The following is a 24,465-nucleotide window of genomic DNA, read 5'->3' as shown; positions in this document are numbered from 1 at the left end:
CAAATAGAACTTCAGACCGCAGACCGATTAATCAACATTAATATCCATGTGACCATAGGAAAGCAGATTTTTCTAGATGCAACAATATGGTAATAAGTGTGAATGCTTTTACTTTATGTAAATACAGCAACATCTTCAGAAAAAGTGCTGCAGATCAAAAAGGGTCTGTGCAGTTTCTAATTGTGCCAAGTTTTAAGCACTCAACTGTAACTGCAAAACACATTTTGGCAACTGTGAACATTTCCTTGATATACAAGCGTGATCAGTATAACTCAATATTCATTCTCCTATTTTGATACCGTTATTACCTAAGGTACAGCATTGTCATCTAGCATTTTGGATGTTGAAAAATTTCCACACGTTTTTTAAAAAGTAAAATTTGAACTCATTTCTACTCAATCTAACTACCCACCTCTTTTTCCCTCATCCCAATTCAAACAAAAAAACCCTACATTTTGGTTCACTGCCCCATGCAGAATTCTCAAAATAATCACCAAATTTAAACATTTCCAGTTTTCTACCTGATGTAAAAGCTTCAAAACCTAAAGAGCTAAATTTCCAATGTCTAAAACCCCAGGTGACAATGCTGTACATTTGGAGATAACAGCATCAAAATAGGTTAATAGATATTATCTGCTAGTTATTTCTTTCCTCTTGCTTTCAAAATTCTCATAAATAAACGTCCTCTAATGGGAAATCATGATAATTATTTTACAGTGCAGAAGGAGAAGGCCATTCGACCCATCGAGTCTGTACTGGCTCTTGGAAAGTGACTGAACAAAACTCACCTAGTGATATTTAAAAATTGTTATGATGCTACATTTTGTCCAATCCCTAGCCTGGAGAGAAGTTTTCATTCTTTGGAGGCCATTTTGGTTTTGATTGCTACCATTCAAACAGTCAGACTGAATAAAAAGGAGCGAGTTGAAAGTCATTCAATCGCCATCTAGAAATTCAGTCCAAGAATAATAAAGACTGCAGCTGGAGTAGATTTCCCCAAGTTCTTCCTCAAATTACCACGTACAAATATTGACCCAAAGCAGTCAAGCAATCATAAAAAGCGTGCAGGTTTTCCCGGGAACTGGCCAGGACAAAGAAACTCACCGCAAGGAGAATGAGCTTTTACTCGTCACGTTGGTCCCAGTCCTATTATGGAATGGTGTAAGATGCATTGTTTTTCAGTGGAATGACCCAAGAAATGAGAATTACTTGACTTGCAAATATGGTTGGCTCCAGAAACTAATTCAGCAAAACTGAATTAATTATCAAATTGAAAAAGCAAAGTTCAGCACCACCATTTCCTGAACAAGCAATGAATGCAATGACAAAAATGGCAGCTCTGGTCTAGGAACAGAAGGTCACTGGCAAGTAAGATACAGTGAGTCAGCTGCCAAAGCTCAAACGTTCACCTGGACTGCATATTAAGGCACAAGCATCAGAGGCTCAGGATCAGTTTCAAGACCTTGCTGAGCACAGATTAGATTATTTTAGCTAGGGTAGTGCAGTAATGCTACTATTGAACTTAGTTCTCCTAGCTTAGTAAGGAAATTGGTCAAAATGGCTGCCTCTGCTTCAGTTGTGTCACTCATGGAAGTACCTACAGTAGTGGGAAAAGAATCCATCTCAGCTATGATAGTTCCTGTAGTTGAATAGCCACAAATGACTATTAAGACTCACACAATAGTAACTTAGGAAGGTATTAGAGGGTCTCCGGTAAATCCCAGTCCCAACTACATGGACGTGCAAGAATTAGCCATTAAAGCATCTGAATCAAAAGAGGAATGCTGCATTCTCCTCTTTCTGAAGAGAATTTACTCCATGTCTCTCAGAGGAAATAACTGTGCAGTCTGAGAAAAGCAAACTTACAAGTCAAGTGGGTAGCACAAGGTCAGTAGCGTTAGTTACTGGAGCTAAACTAAAATGTTCTAGAACTAAAAGGGGTACCTAAATTACTGTACACAAAGGGTTCCATATACCAAAGATTTTTTATTCGAGCATCGAAAAGCATTTCATAAAAGATGGTTAGAGTCATGTCACAGGCCATGGCCAGCTCTTACACTAGGGAGTTTAGTTGGTAGGTGGCTTGTTAGTCAAAGACAAGTCCTCATATTATAGATCAGTGTTTATTAGAGTCAATCGCAAGGGAAAAACTATGCTGACGGCAACGGTCAGGCTTTTTACACATCAATTGAAGCCAAATTGATTTAGATGTTGGTGATTTGTTTCTGCCAACATGGAAGCAGCTGTAGAAGCAATAGATGAGCAGATCTTCCACACTTCCAACTATATAATTTGCATTTAAATGGGGCTTTTATCGTTAGGACATCCAAAGCTTTGTAACAGTATAATCAAAAATTATATATTAAGACAAAGGGGGTGATATTAATTTTTTCAAAAGGAGTCAAAAAGGTGGGTTTCCAGTAGGTCTAAAAGAAGAGGATGGTATAGAGAGAGAGAGAGAGAGAGAGTTGAAAGAATTTCAGAAGCAGGAAGCAAGGCAGCTGAAGACAAAGCCAGCAACGGTGGAGCCGGGAGGAGAATTAGAGTTCAGCAGTGATTGCAGGGCTGAAGATGGTTGCAGATGGGATGGGATAAGGTGAAAGGATTCCAACAAGAGCTTGATCATTTTAAGCTGCAGGATGCAGGCCAGCACCAAATACTGGAATGATCCAAGTTTGGATGTGACAAAAACCACAGATGCACATGGGCTGAGGTAGGGACAGAAGTGGAAACACTACCATGGTAAAGACAGGTGAATAATATATGATTGCGAAAGGGAGTGATAGTTCAGTGTGGGATCGTTTAGCCCACAGAGGTCACAAAATGTTTGATATAGCCAGGGATGGACAGGAAAAGGGCTTGGAGTGTGGGGGAGTGGCCAAAAGCGATGACTTTGATCTTCCAAATGCTTTTTGGAGAAACTGCAGTTCATTTAAGAAAGGATGTTGGAAAACAATAGAATAGGGACAGTGGAGAATTAACAGAGGTGGTGGTGATGTAGGGAGGATCTATTCAGCCTTCATGTGGAAGCCCACGATACCATAATAATTGTGGATAATGTCGCCAAGGGCAGCACGTTGGCAAAGAAAGGGGCAACGCAAGGTTCAACGGCATCAGAAGTCATTACTGGAGATGCACTGACTACAATCAGATAGATAAAAACCATGAGATGTCTGACCGAGCTGAACAATGGAAACGGGCAGAGGTTAATTTGGCCGAAAATGTCAACAGCTGTACAAAAGTCTAGATAATGCAGGATGGCCACAGTCAAAGAGAATGGTATTAATAGATTTGATTAGGAATGTGATGATGCTATGTGGCAGGAACAGAAGCTACAAAAAAAATACATGCATGAATTTTGGAACAGAAATTAAAAATGGCTCTGGGGCAGCACGGTGGCCTAGTGGTTAGCACAGCTGCTTCACGGCGCTGAGGTCCCAGGTTCAATCCCGGCTCTAGGTCACTGTCCGTGTGGAGTTTGCACATTCTCCCGTGTCTGCGTGGGTTTCACCCCCACAACCCAAAAATGTGCAGAGTAGGTGGATTGACCACACTAAATTGCCCCTTAATTGGAAAAAATAATTGGGTAATCTAAATTTATTTTTTAAAAATGGCTCTGTAGTTCGCCAAGAGAGACAGAGGTGTGTTTTTTGATAAGAAGGGGGTGATGACATCATTTTTGAAAGGAAGGGGTACAGTGCCTGGAGAGGAAATAATCAAATGTCAGCAGGCATGGTCAGCAATTTGTTGGAAATTGCATCAAGGGTGTATCAAAGATAAGATAAGCTTGGTGAGGACATGGGAAAGATGGCATGGGCAAGATAGCAGAGAAGTTAGATAGACATAGGATCAACACTATAACAAGGACAAGCCTAGGAAGTAACTGAACTAATGATCTTGACCTTGATAATAAAGAAATCCATGAGATTTAAGGAGACTTGAACTGAAACTGTAAGTCTAAGACAGAGACACCTTCTCACAAGCCACAAGATGATTGCACGGAATCTTGCTAGGTTGTGCACTCTTTTCTGACTGGGTTCTTGACTTCTTAAAATAATGCAAGTCCACTTTACATTTCCAAGAGAGCCTGGACGTTGTTAGAAATTATCCTGCTGGCAAAGATTACAACATTTAAGAGTCTGATTTGATGGCAAGTGGACTCTGATTGGTAGATACTGGTTCATTCCTCAGGGCAATGCCATGAATCATCAGAGACACGCTGCCTGATTTATATTTTCAAACAATGTTTGACAGTTAACTGTCAGTCACCAATAACTGGTACACTTTTCATGGAACACGTCCACAGGAGTCTACTTGCCAACCAAACAGCATTCTCTTCATATTAAGATTTTGGAATGTCAGGTGGCACAGATAGTGGAGAGAAAACACCACAGCATTTGCTGGTCTCAGATTCAACTGGAAGCCAAAGACAACAATCACTAAACAAAGCATCTGATACAAGTAGGAGCAAAATGCAATCAACAATGCAAGATTAGGAACTGTTAAACATCTTAATATTTTACATAACTATAATCCAAAAAATTTATAGAATACTTAGAAATAATATATCTTGCTTTTGACACCGAAAACTTTTATGTAGAAAACATTCTATGTGGTGGTTGTGTGGGGGGGGTGGGGGGGGAGAGAGAGAGAGAGAGAGAGAGAGAGAGAGAGAGAGAGAATGACCTGAGCATTTCAGTAGAAAACATTCTATGGGGGTATGACCTGGCCAAAATTAACAAAGATGTCAAAGATGAAGACTTCTGAATTCATCACCCAAATACCTTAATAGCAAAACCAAACTGCACAAAAGAACACTTACTTTAATTTATTTTTGGAGGCCGCAGAGAGTCAGGAATATGCACTCTTCTGTCTTGCCAACACATTCTCAAATAGTTTATAAAAGTTGTAACAACTCAAGGAGGCATTACAATGAGACATGCTCATTTACTGAAGTATAAAAACAGACTCTTGGGATGCCTGGCATGGCAGAATTTCTAGCTCAAGGATCCACTCTGAATGCACCAAGTGGGTCTGTACGCTGCCTGTCATTGAAATGAAACTAACAACATGCCCACACTTGAATGCTGGACAAAGCTGAGTACAAAGTGCACCAGCCTCTCCCCAGAGTACCATTTTTCCGTTGGCAGAAATTTCAGTGCAGGCAGTTTTTAAGCAGTTGCCAGTTACTACACCCTACACAGGGGACAAAATGTTCCACATGCAATTGCTACTGGAAAGAAAAGAAAGCACCAAAACAAGTTTGTTTCAATACAGCCGAAATTAATTGCTAGCTTTAAAACAGGATTTGCTAAAAATAGGAAAACCACCCTGACGCAACGTCAAGACATTTTATACAAATACTTATTTCTCCAGCATTATTATCCCCTTGCTTAATTAGTATACGATCTATTTTGATCAGTGTCTTCACTTTCCAGAAATATTAACCAATTTTCAAAATTAGTCCTTAAATTTCAACCAAAATAATGTTTAAGTTACTTACTGTTCGATCTTCCAAATACATCGTTTTTGACAAAAAGTCTATTCCAATGGTTGCCTGTGGGATAGGGGTGGTGATAGGAGAGAAATAAAAAAACAGATGTAGTTCCAGCGAAATACATAAGCCATCAATTAGACAATCGCAATTATAATATTTGTGCCAATTTAATATTCTTCGAGACACCCAATATGATCTTGTATCTGAATGTAGCATTTCCGGATTCCTTTAACCTTTCCGCACCAGCCTGTTAGTGTCAATGGCCAGCAGATGCCACACACACGCGCATGCACCGCCCCCCCCTTAAATAGGTGGTTGTAGAACCCACCTCTTCACCCACCTAATGTTGGAGCTGTGCTCCGAAAGCTAGTGATTCGAAACAAACCTGTTGGACTTTAACCTGGTGTTGTAAGACTTCTTACTGATGTATCTAGGGACCCTAATGGACTGATCTAATCTCTTCACACATCTTCTCTACAGAGTAGTACTACACACCTGTATGCTTCACCCAATGCCTGTCTCTATGTATTTACATTGTGTTTTTTATGTTTGCCCCATTGTGTTTTCTTTTCATGTACAGAATGATCTGCAAGAGCTGCACGCAGAATACTTTTCACTGTACCTCAGTACACGTGACAATAGACAAATCCAATCCAAGGAAATCTGCCTTCCTTACCTAGTCTGGTCTATGTGACTCACGGTCCACAGCAATGTGGTGGGCTCTAAATGCCCTCTTTTCTAAAGAATTCATTTACAGGATGTGGACGTTGCTGGTTAGTCCAGCATTTATTGCCCAACAGAAAGAGGCGGCGAGTTGCCTCTTGAACCGCTGCAGTGCCACAGTATAGGTAGATCCACTGTGCTGTTAGGGAAAGAGTTCCAGAATTTTGACCCAGCAACAGTGAATGGATGGCGATATATTTCCAAGTCAGGGAGGTGAGTGACTTGGGCGGGGGGGGGGAACCTCCAGGTGGTGGGGTTCCCAGGTATCTGCTGCTCTTGTCCTATATGGTAGAGGTTGTGGGCTTGGAAGGTGCTGCTTAAGGAATCTTGCAGAGTTACTGCAGTGCATCTTGCAGATGGTATACACAGCTGTCACTGTTCATTGGTGGTAGAGGGTTTGAATGTTTGGGGAAGAGGGATCAATCAAGCAGGTTCCTTTGTCCTAGATGGTATTGAGCTTTTTTAAAATAAATTTAGAGTGACTATTTCTTTTTTCCCCCAATTAAGGGGCAATTTCACGTGGCCAATCCACCTACCTTGCACATCTTTGGGTTGTGGGGGCGAAACCCGCGCAAACACGAGGAGAACGTGCAAACTCCACACAGACAGTGACCCAGAGCCGGGATCGAACCTGGGACCTCGGTGCCGTGAGACTGCAGTGCTACCATTGCACCATCATGCTGTTGTTTGCCAAGATGGAAATTGGAAGCCTTAGGTGATGGTGCAATATGACACTAAAGGTTGTGACCATTTTAGCTCTGCCAGGGAGGGAAGTTTGTGGCAGGGATTGAAGACTGTGGCACAGTGGCAGAATGTTTAGTGCTGCTGCTTCACAGCGCCAGGGATCCGGGTTCAATTCTGGCCTTGGGTGATTGTGGAATTTGCACGTTCTTCCTGTGCCTCCGTGGGTGTCCTCCAAGTGATCCAGTTTCCTCCCACAGCCCAAAGATGTGCAGGTTGGATTGGTCATGCTAGGTTGCAACTTAGGTTAGGTGGGGTTATGGGGATAGAGTGGGGGTGTGAGTAAAGTGCTCCTTCTGAAGATGTGTGGGCTTGGATGAGCCAAATGGCCTCCTTCTACACTGTAAGGGCTCAATGAAGACAATAGTTTCAGTATTTCAATATTTAATTGGTGAATTACTGCTCATCCAATACTGAGTGTCAGACAAGCAGTCTGATAATTTATAGACAATGGGAATGGAGGAGTGTTGCCAGTATAGCTACACAGCTGATATGTTTTTGGATGATATCACTGAGGGGCAGCACGCAGATGCAAAATTGTGAAGCAAGGATAATTCCTTGAAGGACAACCAAGGTAACCATGAGCAAAAGGGAAAATAAGCCATTGCAGGTTAATCTTTGGCCATGACTAGGTAGGTAAGAATAGAACCTGGTGAGCAAAGGCCTTCTTAGCAGGATGGCAGTCAAAAGTGTGGTCAACTGTATCAAAGAACGAGAAGGGATAGCCTCAGGTGAAACCTATGGTTTAACAGAAACAAAACATTCATAGTTTTGTTCAGACTTCTGAAGAAACAGGCGAAAATTAAACATGTTCCTGACTAGGATGCTAACTTAACTTCAGCTGAAGTTTCACAAGGTGATTGCTCAACTCTTCCCTAATACTCATCTGTGTGTTAAAAAGTTTTTCTTCTGCTTTCAATGCTGAAACTATAAATGGATAGGGTTTGGCACAGAGTAAATTAATGACTATAGTACAAAAACAAAAAGATAATATAATTTGCTCAATTTATCAAACCTACATTTATTGAGGCATGTATGAAACTGCAAAAATTGTTTTTCAGATGGTTGTTTTTCAACTGGGAAAAACTGCATTTATTGGTCTGTCGAGTCCTCCGAGTAATCCGTTCTAAAGAAGCACATGCAAAACTATAATTGGATTTGGTGGTCAAGTGTGGAGCCCACTCTCAGCTTTATCATTTCAGTCTGACACCATTTTCTTGGAACTGTTCTTGGAACAGTCATTTTGAACTAAACTAGTTCTCCCCTTTCTGACAAAATGCTACACAGCCAGTGACCAAACGGAAGGCTTTTGGGAAGCCGAGCAGTCTATGCTGAAATCTTGATAGTCTAAAGGTTTTGAGCATTTTCAGAAAAAAGCATCAGACATTTAAAAAGCACACCTGCTTCCAGCATTTTAATCCAGCTCACCTTTTTCAAATTTGCAATTAAATTTCATTGACAGGTTTTTGAAGGTCTACTGAGATAAGTCAATTACAGCAGTTAATTAAAATTAAAACTTTGATGGATTTAACATGACAAACATTAATAAATTGCATTAGCTGATTAAATCTGAAAACTAGACAGAACTAATAATAATTACCAAATATTAAGCTGTGAAAGTAGAGTAGCATCTACTCTATCATATTAACATCTACGCTCAACATAAACATTCAGTACCTGCTGTGGAGTATGAACTCTCAGGAAGCGTTCACAATGGTCCTTAGCATCCATCAGATGGATGTAATGACACAAGTGCACGATCCAAAGAATATAAAGTTCTACTCGTATCCTAACCCTCAATTATCACCAAGAAATTGAATAAGCTCTGCATCACATTGGCGGTTCTTGCTATGTGAAAACTGAAACAATATAACAAACCCTGTGTAATTAAGGACATTGGAGGCTGGAGATTCAACATGTTATATAAATGCAGGTCGGTGTTTGTTACCATATTGTAGCAATTTGTTGAATGAGCAATACTGTTAAATAAGAAAACTGACAACAACAGTTCAGGGCTCAATGTATCTGCCATCAATGGCTGAAGAAAAGCAGAAATCAGATTCCACTGCAGTATGGCAAACTTTGATTCAAAAAAGATTATTCACCTTACAATAATGTTTTTGCTGCAAAGTAATGTGACATAAGCTAGATGGATTATAATGTTCACTTGGAGTTATAAATATATCAAAATGTGACAAGAAGAAAATAAAGGATATTGATCTTGTTCAAGTTGAAAGAAAGCCAGATGGGAAAAAATTGCAATTCAGGATATAATGTATTTTTCCCCACTTTTAAAGGGAAATGGTCTAACGTCAAACAATACAGACAAGGTGTTAATTTCAATGTCAGGTTTTATGTTTAATTAGCTGATCACAGCTGCAGTCGCAATCACCTTACTGGCCTCAGCAACAAAACATATGGGTGAATATGGTTGACAATAGAATCGGTCCTGGGAAAGAGGTTCACTATGATTGAACTGCCTAACCAAGCATTAAAATCCAGATACGCAAGATCTCCATTAGTGACCATGTTATAGGCGGCCGCTAACTTGGTGGCTCTCACACGGAGAAGTATATTTCGGCCTGGTAATTCTGATCGGACAGCTGAACGCAGCTGGAATGCTTTGCCAACTTCAAAAGGCCAACGTGGCTCTGTTTTTAGTTATGTCCAGCGCTCACCCTCCCAAGAATAGCAGTAAAAAAAAAAGTGGCTGTAAAAGACCAGCGCTATGGTCCACCAATCAGATAGTGGATTTCTTAATGCTTCAATTTAAAAAGCAGAGGCTGGAAACTTTTGAAAACCTAGCCAGAGTCACAGGCCCAATTCGGGCGGCTGTGGAAGGAATAGAACAGAAACTTGAAGCAGGTTGCATCACTACAGACATTGGAGGAGTCCATGGCCGACCATGAGAACTGGCTGGCCTCGTTAGAAGCGGAACTTACCTTGGTGACTGACGACCATAAGCAGCCGCCTCCAACAAGGATGACAAACTTGAAAACCACGAGCAGCTCCAAAACCTTCGCATAGTGGGGCTGCCGGAGGGGATAGAGGTTCACAGGCGAATCGTTGCATGGATGTTGAAGAAATTGATGGGGGAAGAGAGCCTTTGATCATCCCCTCGAGGTTGACCGATCGCATAGAGCGCCAAGAAGGAAGCTGAAGGCAGATGAGCAGCAGAGGGTGTTGGTGGTGCGTCTGCACCGATTCATGGACAAAGAAAATCCAGAGATGGCCAAACAGATGGAGAAGAGTACATGGGAAGGAGCGTGATCAGAGTCTCAGGTTGGGGCATGGAGCTGGCTAAGCGACTGGCCGGATTCAATAAGATCACAGCGATCCTATGCAAGGAAGGCGTGAAATTCAGGGTACTTTATCCAGTTCATCTACGGATCACTTTCTGGAATCAGGAGCATTATTTGGACTCCCCAGAAGAAGCAAGTTTCTATGGGACCAGGGATCGTGAGTTTGTAAATATGTTGTACTGGGTTTGAATTGTGTTTTGATAATTCAGCAGTTGTTTATTAGTATTTCTCTTTTTCTATTATTCTCCATCCTGTTTTTTTGTTAATGTTGTGAGTCGTTTGTTCTGGAATCTGGGGTAGATGTAGAGGGCAGGATAGAGTTTATGATGTGTTGGGTGCAGGTGGTGGTGTGGCAGGACCAGGGAAGGTGTAGGCCGTGTGTGGGGGGCCACCATTCTGGCGGGAAAGCTAGTAAACGGAAGAGATGAGGGGGACGAAATGGAGGTGGAGAGAGAGGGGTAGGGTGGGAGGGCTGATTGATGTTAGTGTGCCATTTGGTTTAGAGTCAATGGCAAGGAACACCTCACGGAGATGTAAAACAAAGACCGGGGGTAAGTGGCTAATACAGAACTATGGCTGATTTTTGGGGGGGGGGGGGGTTGTTGTTGTACTCGATTGGTGACTTGGAACATCCAGGGACTAAATACACCTGTAAAGAGGCTGCGCATGTTCGCATATTTGAATAACTTAAAGACAGACTTAATATTTTAACAGGAAACTCACTTGAAAGGGGCGGACCAGACGAGACCAAGGAGGGCTGGGTGAGTCAAGTCTTTCATTCAGGACGTGGCAAGACAACAGAGGGGTGGCTGCATTGATCAGCAAGAAGGTGGCTTTCAAAGGTGGTAGATTTGTGCTCATCACTGGGAGGGTTCCAAATGGTGGTGGGCAACATCTACATCCTGAACTGGGATGATGGGAGACTTCATAAGACAGGTTTTGATATTCATCCCGGATTTGGAAACTCAGATTTATTCTTGGAATCTTTCTAGACCTGGAGTTAGAACGTGTGTGCGCTGCACCAGGAGAATGTCAGAGATGTGGATTTGCGATGCTTTGAGGCACCCTGGTCAAGGGAGTTCTCCTCCTTTTCTCATGTCCATAAGGGTTATTCCCGGATAGAGTTTTTCATTATGGGCAAGACACTGATGACATGAGTGGCTGGAGTGGAATAATCGGTGATTGTGGTGCCTGATCATGCACCACACTGGTTGGATCTACAGGCAGAGGGGGCGTCCCCACAAAGGCCACAGTGGAGACTGGATATAAATCTTCTTTCAGACAAAGGGGATTGAGGGGTTTATTCAGAATTATGTGGCCCTGAACATTGGATTCAGAACTGGCTTGGCCATAGAAGACAGAGTAGCAGCAGCGGACGGGTGTTTTTCCGAATGGAGGTCTCTAACTAGTGATGTTCCGCAGGATCAGTACTGGGACCTCTGCTGTTGGTAACATACAAAATAAATTACTTGGAAAAGGGCAGTACGGTGGTGCAGTGGTTAGCACAGGTGCCTCATGGCAGCGAGGTCCCAGGCTCGATCCTGGCCCTGGGTCACTGACCTTGTGGAGTTTGCACATTCTCGCCCGTGCTTGCGTGGGTTTCGCCCCCGCAACCCAAAGATATGCAGGATAGGTGGACTGGCCATGCTAAATTGCCCCTCAATTGGAAAAATTAATTGGGTACTCTAATTTATTTTTTCAAAAGTAAATAAATAAATGACTTTGAAGAAAACGTAGCTGGTCTGATTAGCAAGTTTGCAGATGATACGAAGTTTGCAGAAATTGGGGATAGTGATGACGATTGTCAGAAAGTACAGCAGGATTATAGATAGGCTGCAAAATTGGGCGGAGAAATGGCAGATGGAATTTAACCCAGACAAATGCGAGGTGATACATTTTGGTAAATCCAATTCAGGTGGGAGCTATAAAGTAAATGGTGGAAGCATCAGGAGCATAGACACAGATTTGGGCATGCAACTCCACTGATCCTTAAAAGTGGCAGCACAGTGGAAATGGTGGTAAAGAAAGCATATGACATGCTTGCCTTCATGGCGACGGGGTATAGAGTATAAAAGTTCTCAAATTATGTTAAAGTTATATAGAACATTAGTTAGGCCACATTTGGAATATCGTGTCCAATTCTGGTAAATACCCTACCAGAATGACGTGGAGGCTTTGGAGAGAATACAGAAAAGGTTTACCAGGATGTTGCCTGGTATGACAGGTATTAGCCATGAGGAGAGATTGAATAAACTGGGATTGTTCTCCCAAAGATGAAGGCTGAGGGGCGACCTGATAGAAGCTTACAAAATTATGAGGGGTATATATAGGCAGGTGGTAAATGACGATGGGGAGAAGGCCAGCAGGATGCTTGCTCACCAACTGAGGAAACAGGCATTGGCAACAGATATAGGTAGGCTGAGAGATGAAGGGAGCAAAGAGGCAACAGATCCAGAGGAGATCAATGGATTTAAAAAATATTTTAAAATTTTAAGTACCCAATTCATTTTTTCCAATTAAGGGGCAATTTAGCATGGCTAATCCACCTCGTCTGCACATCTTTGGGTTGTGGGGCGAAACCCACGCAAACACTGGCAGAACGTGCAAACTCCACATTGACAGTGACCCAGAGCCGGGATCGAACCTGAGACTTCGGCACTGTGAGGCAGCAGTGCTAGCCAGCCACCGTGCTGCCCAGGAGATCAATGGATTTTGGAGACTTTTTAAATCAGTGATTATATCGGTCGGAGCCTCCTCCGGGGGACATGGGGAGATGAAAATTTTTAGATAGGTTGGAATTTCCGAGGATAGGTCGGGCAAGTGCGCAGGGGTTGAGGGCTCCAATAGGCCCATGGGAGAGGACAGACTGTGGGGTCAATGTAGACCGGCAAAGCCTCGGGCTCAGTGAGAGAGACAAGGGGGTGGACTAGTGCTCCCGAATGTAAAGAATTATTATTGGGCTGCAAACAGCGTCATGGTCCAGAAGTGAATGGAGGACCAACGGTCAATGTGGATCAGAGCACAGGAAGCCTCATGTAAGGGGACCACCTTGAGGGCACAGGTTTCAGCGCCACTGCCAATCTCATCAAATCCAGTGGTAACTAAAGAGAAAATGCTGGAAAATCTCAGCAGGTCTGGCACCATTTATAGGAAGAGTAAAGAGCTCACGTTTCGAGTCCAGATGACCCTTTGAGTCAAAGCTGGGTCAAATCATTGACCCTTTGTCCTGCACTGGGTGGACCTTGGGCTGGGGGAGGAGAGGGACCAGCGCCCGCTCTGGCGCTTGGAGGTGGGGCTGCTGGCAGACGAGGAGGTGGGCGGGAGGGTTCGGGGGTGCATCAAGAGGTACCTTGAGGCCAACGATAACGGGGAGGTCCGAGTGGGGACGGTCTGGGAAGCATTGAAGGCGGTGATTAGAGGGGAGTTGATTTCCATCCGAACCCATAGGGAGAGGGAAGAGCAGAGAGAGGGGGAGAGATTGGTGGGGGGGGGGGGGGATGGTGAGGGTGGACAGGAGATATGCGGAGGCTCCGGAGGAGGGATTGCTGGGGGAGCGGTGTAGCCTTCAGGCCAGGTTCGATCTACTGACCACCATAAAGGGGGAAGCTCAGTGGAGGAAAGCACAGGGAGCGGTGTATGAATACTATGAATACGGGGAGAAGGCGAGTAGGATGCTGGCACACCAGCTCCGAAAGCAAGACGCGGCCAGGGAGATTGGGGGAGTGAAGGATAGAGATAGGAAGGTGGTTCGGAGGGGGGTAGATGTGAATGGGGTCTTAAGGGACTTTTATGGGGAATTGTACCGGTCTGAATCCGGGGGGGGGGGGGGGGGGGGGGGGCAGGGCAGGTGGAGGGACTGGGGGCGCCGATTGAGCTGGAGGAGCTGGTCACTGGGATTGACAGCATGCAGTTGGGGAAGGCGCCGGGGCCGGATGGGTTTCCAGCGAATTTTATAAAATGTATGCGGACCTGTTGGGCCCCCTGCTGGTTCGGACCTTTAACGAGGCAAGGGAGGGGGGGTGCTTTGCCCCCAACTATGTCACGGGCGCTGATTTCCTTGATCCTTAAGCGGGACAAGGACCCCCTGCAGTGTGGGTCATATAGGCCGATCTCGCTGCTAAATGTAGACGCCAAGCTGTTGGCGAAGATCTTAGCTACAAGGATAGAGGTGTGTGTGCCGAGGGTCATTCACGAGGACCAGACGAGGTTTGTAAAGGGAAGGCAGTTGAATACCAACATACAAAGGCTTCTGAATGTCATTATGATGCCGGCTGTGGAAGGGGAGGAAAAGATAGTGGTGGCATTAGACGCGGAGAAGGCCTTTGATAGGGTTGAGTGGGGGTATCTGTGGGAGATGTTGGAAAGGTTTGGGGATTTTTAAAAAAAAATAAATTTAGAGCACCCAATTATTTTTTCCAATTAAGGGGCAATTTAGCATGGCCAATCCACCTACTCTGCACATTTTTGGGTTGTGGGGGCGAAACCCACGCAGACACGGGGAGAATATGCAAACTCCACACGGACAGTGACCCAGAGCCGGGATCGAACCTGGGACCTCAGCGCCGTGAGGCGGTTGTGCTAACCACTAGGCCACCGTGCTGCCCAACATAGGGCTCATATGACCAGGACGAGCAGGATCGTCGGGGGCGAAGACAGGTGCACTAGGTGCTCGGGGAGCCCAGCGAACCATGCCCATATGTTCTGGGCATGCCCAGCGTAGGGGGACTTTTGGAAGGGGGTAGCAAGCACGGTGTCGAGGGTGGTAGGATCCAGGGTTGAGCCAGGCTGGGGACTCGCGATATTTGGGGTAGCAGCGGAGCCGGGAGTGCAGGAGGAGAAAGAGGCCGGTGTTCTGGCCTTTGCGTCCCTAGTATCCCGGCGTAGGACTTTGCTTCAGTGGAAGGATGCGAGGCCCCCAAGCGTTGTTGTTGTTGGGGGGAGGGGGGGGGGGGGGGGGGGGGGGGGGGGGGTGTTCTTTGGTTTTTACTATGGTTGTTTTGTGGTTTTTTTAAAGTCATAACATATTTTAACTAAAAATGAGAGACTTTTATTTTTAAAAAAAGGTCCTTAAATAACTTATCCAGAGTCCAAACAGAATTATAAATTGAATTTGTAAACTGCAGAAAATCAGCATGCAAGTAAATATCTGTCAGGAAAGATCATGTATTGCCAAAGATTACACGTCAATATGCTTAAAATCAAGCTGTCAAAAACATACCTGCAAATATTCATCCTCAGCGTTACACAATTCAAAATGGACAAACCAAATTTGGCAGATCTAATTGTACAGCTAGGTGTTTCACAGTTCAAATTGATATAGTCCAAATTATAGTTGATGTACCAAGGGATATTTTAAGAAAAGGAATTATGACAAAGTAAGGAATCAATGGACTGAGAAAAAAAAATGCAATGGAACTAGTTATAACAAATATGAGCAAGTTGATTGGTAATAGCTTTGATGTATATGTGGTAGTATCAGTGACATTCACGTGGTGGAGTCTTGCACTTCATGGTGTGGACAGTAAGAGCCCGAGTGGACAGAGACAGCCGCTGAAGTAATCTCAGAGGTCAAGGAACAGACAATGGGAAAGAGGAAAACAGGCAGCAATGAATGTCACAACGGAAGCTACTCAGTGGCAAAAATGAGTTTGATGGATGTCCCACCTGTTAAGATATTCCAAAAACTACATTGCCCCTATTACGTGTCCTTATTCAGGTAGCATGCCCTAAGAGAGCATTGGTGATCATGGGCTTCTGTTGGATTTATCAATGATTGCGTTTGGCAAAGTACTGCAGTGGTTTGCTGTTGCCTTCTCAGTATGGCTGACCAGGAAACTCTCCCGCACTTACTGGCTGGCATTAGGCATGCTGGAAGGACTTACAGGCTGATAACCAATCCTTTTGGCCATGTTATTTGCACACCTTCCATAGCCATTGAACCTGGAGCTTCTGGCATATTGACCATGATGACATAAGTGGCAATTGCTCGTTTGAGTTATATTGTGCCAACTTCAGGGCTGCTTAAGATTGTTGATAAAATACCCCAAAATATTGTTACAGATTTTGGACACATGCTTCTGGAAGAAATTACTATCTACAAGTAATGAAGACCCTAGAGCCAACATTTTGGTAGAAACACAGTTGTTCAGAGTATTTCCTAAATGGTAAGAAATTAGAAGTGTAAATGTACAGAGGAATCTGTATATGGCTAAGTTCATGGACTTCAGGCTTCCCCCTCTGGAACCTGGTGGCCTGGCTTCATTGCTGAAGTCTGTCTTTTAAATGCACCGCTTTGGTGCTACTTAGTCTTCTGGCTGCTCACACGAGTGCTGAGTGTGTCCTTTAAATGCTCAGAAGGCTGCTGGTCATCTGGGAGCCACCAGTCACTGAAGGCTAACATGCAGGTGCAGCAAGGTATTAGGTAAGCTAATGGAATGTTAGCCTTTAAATCAAAAGAACATTTTGAGTACAGAAGTAGTTATGGCTTGTTTCAATTGGAGAAGAGCTTGGTTAGACTGCATCTGGAGTACAGTGTACAATGTGCAGTCTTAGTCCCCTTACCCCTGAGAAGATATTATTGCCATCGAGGGAGTGCAGCAAAGGCTCATCAGGCTTACTCCAGGGATGGCGGGACTGTCTTATGGAGGGAAATTGGGCAAACTGAGCCTCTATTCTCCAGAGTTTCGAAGAATGAGAGGTGATCTCATTGAAACCTTCAAAATCCATGAAGGAATAGACAGGATAGATGCAGCTGAGATGTTTCCCTTGGCTGGGGAGTCTAGAACCATGGGGCACAATTTCAAAATAAGGGGGAAGACACTTAGGACCGAGGTGAGGAGAAATTTCTTTACACAGGGGGCTGTGAAACTTTGCAATTCTTTACCCAAGAGGGCTGAGGAATCTCAGTAATTTGGAATGTTTAAAGCAGAGATTGATAGATTTTTAAAATAATGTAAAGGGTTATGGGGAAAGTGTGGGTCGAAACATTAAAGTGATCAACCATGATCATATTGAATGGCAGAGCAGGTTTGAAGGGCTGAATGGCCTACACTCCTGTTCCCGTGTTCTGAATACAAGAGGAAACTCAGCATGTCAGGCAGAATTTATGGAGAAAGAAAGAGTTAAGACTTCAGGTGGATGACTTTTCATCCAAATTCATTTGGTAGAGCCTTGGGATGGCAAAGATGGTAAGCTGCCAGTAGCAGAGAAAATGCGAGATGAGAATAATGCAGGAGAGGAATGCAAGGCAGTAACCAGCACTTAAAAATTTGGACAGACTGTCAATATTGAGGTCTTATTTCCTCTTTCTAGGTCACTGTACTTGTGTTGTGACCTACAAATGTTTCATTAGGAGCTAGTTTTTAAAAATAGTTTCAAATTTAGCAGCTATTTTATGGAAATTGGTTCAACAAATAGGGGCAGTTATTTACATTATACTCCTGATAGCCGGTTGAAGGAAAAATCCAAAGCCAGCCTTTACTTGGGATAGATTCATTAAATGAATCATAGAATTTACAGTGCAGGAGGCCATTCGGTCCATCGAGTCTGCATCGGCCCTTACAAAGAGCGCCCTACTGAAGCCCACGTATCTACCCTATCCCCGTAACCCAGTATCCCCCACTTAACATTTTTTGGACACTAAGGGCAATTTAGCATGTACAATCCACCTAACCCGCACATCTTTGGACTGTGGGAGGAAACTGGAGCATCGGGAGGAAACCCACGCAGACACTGGGCGAACGTGCAGACTCCGCACGGACAGTGGCCCAGCCGGGAATCGGCCCTGGAGCTGTGAAGCAACTGTGCTAACCACTATGCTGCTAATGTGAACCATTACAGGTATCCATAATCTGACTCCACTCAACTCATGTTAATAAGTGTTGCTTTATATGTGCTCGGGTAACCATCCAATCAATGCCCTCCACTTTTATGTACTTACCTTCAATTGATAAATGCCCTCTCTATCTGGTCATCTTGGTTAACAATTTAAATGGTTTCTTACATTTGTTTGGGCTGGAGGAAGGGCAGTGGCTGTGCAAGACAGCAGAATATGCATTTGTACATTTTATACGTATTTCGGCAATTTTGAATGCAAATCATCTAATGTGTTCAGTTCAAGACTATTAAATGGAATCGAGCAATTTGACTTTCCTGAAAAGCACAACTTTCCTCCTCTCCAGCCAATTTTTTTTTAAACTGCAAAGTTATCAAGCATGGACCCAAAATAGAGCTTGGGTGTCAAGGGACCACCTAATGAGAATAAAATGAACGACTTTTTAAAACTGCAAAGGCATCAAACAGGGAGATTATTCACTTCATATTTAATCACTCTTAATCTTATGAGAGCAGATTATGCCAGAAATAGGTTTTCTTCTGAAGCAAGCAAAATTATTGTAAAATAAATTGTCTTGAACATTAAACGTTCAGATTTTGTATTACGCATATGGAATGAAAGCATTTACCTGGTAAGTGTTGTCAAAGCTGTCATACATGAACCTAGTTATCAATGAAGTCTTCCCCACTGCAAAAGAACACAAAAGCATCAAATTTATGAATTGCCCCGAATTCCTTGGATTATAGAACATAGAAAAACACAAAACAGAAATAAGAGGTAATTCCTTAATATTTATACATTCTTATCAATGGATTTTCAAAGTGAATGTTCAATGCAGCAGCAAAAATATTTAGAAAGCATGGAGGTTGGAGTCCTCTTGCTATGAGTGTACTGAAAACCTAAGACAAAGTTACTTAATTTTGTCAAATTATTGACTCCCCAATTTAAACTCCAGAAACCATACTCAGTCTTTATTTCTTATTTTCTCAAACAAAACTGCTCATCTTCTGTCCATTCACTTCAATCAAAACATAAAGAAACGGTCTTATCGTCCGATTAGTAATTCCCAACTGGAAATGTGATTATTCTATCTCTTTCAGATATTGAATTGATACAAACTGTTAAATGGAATGTAATGGTTACTATGCCTCAAATTGTTTTATTTACTCCTACTTTCTGAACTTGGATTCCATACAAAGTTTTTAACGCGTTGGCTTAGTTGTTTTATTACTCACAGATTAAAGTTAAAGGTTTAGCAATCAGAGTTGAAGCCACTTCTCCCACATTTATTTCAAAAACATGGGTTGTCTGGACCTGGGAGTAAAGCCTCAGCCTCAGACCATGGAACAAGTTGGCAGTACAACTCCCGCTGCTTGGGGAAAGCGGGCAGCATAATCAAAGACCCCTCCCACCCGGCTTACTGACTCTTCCAACTTCTTCCATCGGGCAAGAGATACAGAAGTCTGAGAACATGCACAAAGACTCAAAAACAGCTTCTTCCCCGCTGTTAGACTCCTAAACGACCCTCTTAAGCACTGATCTCATTAACATTACGCCCCTATATGCTTTACCCGATGCCGGTGTTATGTGGTTACATTGTGTATCTTGTGTTGCCCTATTAAGTATTTTCTTTTATTTCCTTTTCTTTTCATGTACTTAATGATCTGTTGAGCTGCTCGCAGAAAAATACTTTTCACTGTATCTCGGTACACCTAACAATAAACAAAATCCAAATCCAGTGAACAAATACTGCTCTAACATCTGACTGTTGCTCATTCAGCATGTGTTAGGGGAGGGGATCATGGTGATGCAAGCACAGGAAAGGCTGTGTTCCTGGGAGCTCTGACACTACTCAGCCTACAATCGCGCTCACACAACTCATGCTTAACTAATCCGGGAGTGGGACGTCCGCAGGCAGCTTTGTGGTGAGAAGTTGTACATGCTATGGCTCCTGCCAGGGTACTTGGCTTTTGGCCCTTTTTGCCAGTTGTAACCACTGTAATACTGTGCCACCCAGACAAATGTTTTTTGCCCCTTGGTGTTCAACCCATACAGATTACGTATCATCTGTGCTAATATCTTCCCTCAATATTGTATCAATACCTTCTTTATGAAGAGGAAGAGGCATGGGGTAATTGGGTGGCTGCTGTATTGTTGTTGTCTTACAATGAAAATCGTGTTTGAATAACATTTTTTAAAAACTAATCCGGAATCCGGGAGTAAGAACTCCAGATTATGTCCCCGGAAGATTTCTGGTTAAGCATCGGTGCCAAAATGCAGTGACGTATTAAGAAAATCATCTTCCAAAAAAAGAGTAGTCAGAAGTGATTGGGGTGGAGGTGACTTCTCAGCATAGTGACTTAGTGAGTGAACAGCCTCTTGATCCAGCTCCCTCAAAGACATTACACTGATGATTGCTAATATTAATATAATTGATGAGAAACTCTCTCCGTTGGCACAAAATATCAGAGCTCAGACTTGCAGAATACGGATAAAAGGCTTCACACAGCAGGAGAAAATAAGTACAGTAGAGGCCTGCTTACAAATTTTGGAAAAGCAGCTGCATAGATTGTCAGAATTGCTTGATGACCTGGAGATTGGGGGGGGGGGGGGGGGGGGAGAGAGGAGGAGAAAGAGTGAGAGAGAGAGAGAGAGCGAGCGAGAAATGAGAGAGCGAGAAAGAGAGAGCGAGAAAGAGAGAGCGAGAAAGAGAGAGCGAGAAAGAGAGAGCGAGAAAGAGAGAGCGAGAAAGAGAGTCCAAAGATGTGCAGGCTAAGTCGATTGGCCATGGTAAAATCCCTAGTGCTCAACGGTTAGGTGTGGGTTACAGGGCAGTAGGCCTAGATAGGGTACTCTTTCAGATAGTCCGTGCAGACTTGATGGGCCAAATAGCCTCCTTTTGCACTGTAGGGATTCTATGAAATCATAATTGTAAGCATTCGAAAACATTTTATATACTAAGAAAATTAAGCAATTTTAAAAGCAGTAAGGAAATAACAAGATGAAACATAAGAAATGGAAGTAGACCATGCAGTCCACAGGGCTATTCAATACAATCATAGTTGATCGCCTCCCTTAATTCCACTTTCTCACCCACTCCCCATATCCCTCAAATCCCAAAAAGACTAAAACACCTAACCATGTTTCAGTGGAGATGGAGAACCCGATATCTGGGGCGGGATTCTCTCATCCCGCATCCACGCTGTCGTTAACACAGTCGCATTTTACGACGGCATAAACGGGCGCTCCCAGGACCAATTCTGGCCCCTATGGGGGCCAGCACAGCACTGGAGCGGTTCACGGCGCTCCAGCTGCTGATCCCGGCGCGAACTGGGTGCCATGGGATCCGCGCATGAGCAGTGGCGCCAACGTGCACATGCGCAGTGGCTTCCTTCAACGCGCCGCCCCGACGCAACATGGCACAGGACTACAGAGGCCAGCGCGTAAGAAATGAGTCCCCCAGCCTGAGAGGCTGGCCCACCGAATGGTGGGCCCCGATCGCGGGCCAGGCCGCAACAGAGGCCCCCCAGAGGTCGGAGACCCCCTCTCCCCCACGGGCCGCTACCCGACGCTTCCATGCTGAGTTCCCGTGGCTGAGAGCACATGTGGACGCGGTGCCGTGGCTCAGCGTTTCCACGACGGCCGCTCGGCGCATCCCGGCCCGAGAATCGGCAGGCCGGCCGCGTAGAGTGGCCCGCGACTGGCGCTGTGCCAACAACGCCGGCACCAATGGTGCCGATTCTCCGCTCTGCAGAGAATCTCGTAGCCGGCACTGGTCGGCGTGGCCCGGCCGCAGGGATTCTCCGGCCCGGTCCAGGGCTGGGAGAATCCCGCCTCCGATTTGTATAAAAGGGCATAAGCTGACACAAATTCCGCTACCTGGGGATCGAAATAGCCCATGACTGGAAAGGGATCCACAAATGGAACCACACCAGCCTGACGGAGGAAGTTAAAAAGGACCTGCAAAGATGGAACACACTCTCGCTCTCCCTCGCGGGGAGAGTCCAGGCGATCAAAATGAACGTACTGCCCAGGTTCCTCTTCCTGTTTAGATCCATTCCGATCTACATCCCAAAGGCCTTTTTCAAAGCGCTGGACAAACTTATCATGGCGTTCGTATGGGGGGGGGGTTTAAAAATGCTAGGATCCCAAAGAAGGTCCTACAAAAAACAAAATCATGGGGGGGGGGGGGGGGGCTAGCCCTCCCGAATCTACAATTCTACCACTGGGCGGCAACAGCCGAGCGAGTAAGGGGATGGATCCAGGAGCCAGAAGCTGAGTGGGTGCGTGCGGAGGAGGCCTCCTGCATGGGGACCTTCCTCCAGGCCCTCGCCACGGCAGCACTCCCATCCCCACCCAAAAAACACTCCAGCAGCCCAGTGGTGATAGCCACCCTCCAATCCTGGAACCAACTGCGGCAGCAATTTGGCCTGACCAAAATGTCGGACAAGGCTCCCATCTGCAACAACCATAGGTTCACACCAGCACTGACTGACGCCACCTTCAAAAGGTGGAGGCAGGACGGGGGGGACACTGACAGTCAGGGACCTATACACGGACGACAGGATCGCAACACTGGACGAACTGACAGAGAAATTTCAGCTAGCTGGGGGGAACGAGCTACGGTACCTGCAGCTCAAAAACTTCCTACGAAAGGAGACAAGGACATACCCACAACTGCCACGACAGACACTACTGGAAGACCTACTGGACGCAAGTATCCTAGAGAAAGGGAACTGTAGCGACATGTATGACCGGTTGGTAGAAAGGGACGACACCGTACTGGACGCAACAAGGAGGAAATGGGAGGACGACCTGGGGATGGAGATAGGGTGGGGACTCTGGAGCGAAGCACTGCATAGGGTCAACTCCACCTCCACGTGCACAAGGCTCAGCCTGACGCAACTAAAAGTGGTACATAGAGCCCACTTAACGAGAAACCGTATGAGTAGGTTCTTCCCGGAGGTGGAGGACAGATGTGAACGGTGCCAAAGAGGCCCGGCCAACCACGCCCACATGTTCTGGTCTTGCCCCAGACTTGTGGAGTACTGGACAGCCTTCTTCGGGGGGTTACGGGTTCGTTATGGGGGTTTGATGGCAAGCTGAGGCCCAAAACCAAACTATAAATAAATGCCTATAAACATGTGCCTCGGCCATATTGGGGAATGTAAAATATGTATGCTGGCTAAAGGGGGCGGCCACAATTGTTGTTATAAAGATGCTTACCTGTAAATATACATGTTAAATTTTTGTGTTTTCTTTTTTTCTCTCTAATAATTTGTAACTTGTCATATATAAAACATGAAAACTCAATAAAAAACATTTATAAAAAAAAGGGCATAAGGAGCTTACACAGATTGGGTGGGACTAAGCCATAAACAGATTTGACAATAAAGATAAGGAAGTCAATTTTCTGAAAACAGAGCTTGGGATCAACAAAGAGCAGAAATGAAGTTGTGATGTTCTGTGGCAGGAAAGCCCATTGTTTGTGGAATGGGGGGGGGGGGGGGGCGGTGAGGAGAATCAATGTAGCAGTGTGGACTAAGATGTGGGCAATGCCATGGCAATACTCATGCGGAGAATTTAAAGTTGACCTCTGATCATGTTTTTTTAAAACCTTATACTTGATGGCAAAATAAAATTGTTAATCAATTTACTTTATGCCCGCACACTAGTACAGGCATGATACAGACATACAATATTCTTATCCTACATTGCACAGCAAATCTGACAACACATGAGTAATTAGTGCAGGCTTGTCCAGATCTCTTTCAATGTCAGGTAGATCCAGAGGGACCAACTTCTCAAATCAGACACAAAATCGGTGCCCTTACCAAATTACTGCAAGCAGCAGCTGTTTGTGTTTTCTGGCACCTTAAGAAACCATTTTTGTGCCAATTAAGGTATTGGTTTGTTATATGAAACTGTGATATTTGAAAATAAGTGGGGTACATGCTCCAGTGTGGCTAAAAGTCAGAATTACATTTGCAACCTAAACTGGACTATTGGTGTCATTTCAACCTGCATCATTGCAATTACCTCAGCAACAGAGGAGCTGAACTTTTAATTAGGTTTCTGTGTTACTAAACAATTGTACAAGTTTATTAGACTTCGTAAATAAGGAGAAATCACTAGCTCCCTCAAATTCCTCTCACAATCCCTACTCAATGGGAAAAGGAAAACAAAGCAGCCTTAAGTAAACATGTAAATTAGATTTTTGATTAATTTTAACAGTGGTATATTTAGGAGTGAATCAAAATGTGGTGTGCTGAACAGTTAATTTTTTGGGGGGCAGACTGGAAGAGAACAAAGACAAAACGAAGCAAGATACAATGCACTTAGATGACAAATTCAATGATTAGAAATCA

The 24,465-nt window shown here is 44.2% G+C and overlaps 1 protein-coding gene across 2 annotated transcripts in view; it reads right to left on the bottom strand.

The window, feature by feature from the left end:
• The window catches only part of rab6a (RAB6A, member RAS oncogene family), a 100,215-nt gene that overhangs the window by 43,334 nt on the left and 32,416 nt on the right, over nucleotides 1-24,465 (bottom strand). For both annotated transcript variants that reach the window (XM_038818931.1, XM_038818930.1), the window contains exons 2-3: nucleotides 18,726-18,784; nucleotides 5,504-5,557 (exon numbers count right to left, since the gene is read on the bottom strand). In XM_038818931.1, coding sequence (XP_038674859.1) covers nucleotides 5,504-5,557; nucleotides 18,726-18,784 — 113 coding nt within the window. The remainder of the gene's footprint in view (nucleotides 1-5,503; nucleotides 5,558-18,725; nucleotides 18,785-24,465) is intronic.

Source organism: Scyliorhinus canicula, chromosome 14, assembly GCF_902713615.1.
Source record: "Scyliorhinus canicula chromosome 14, sScyCan1.1, whole genome shotgun sequence".
Classification (NCBI taxonomy): Eukaryota; Metazoa; Chordata; class Chondrichthyes; order Carcharhiniformes; family Scyliorhinidae; genus Scyliorhinus; species Scyliorhinus canicula.
The sequence above is the reverse complement of the archived record's forward strand: the minus strand, read 5'-3'. Positions and strand labels throughout refer to the sequence as shown.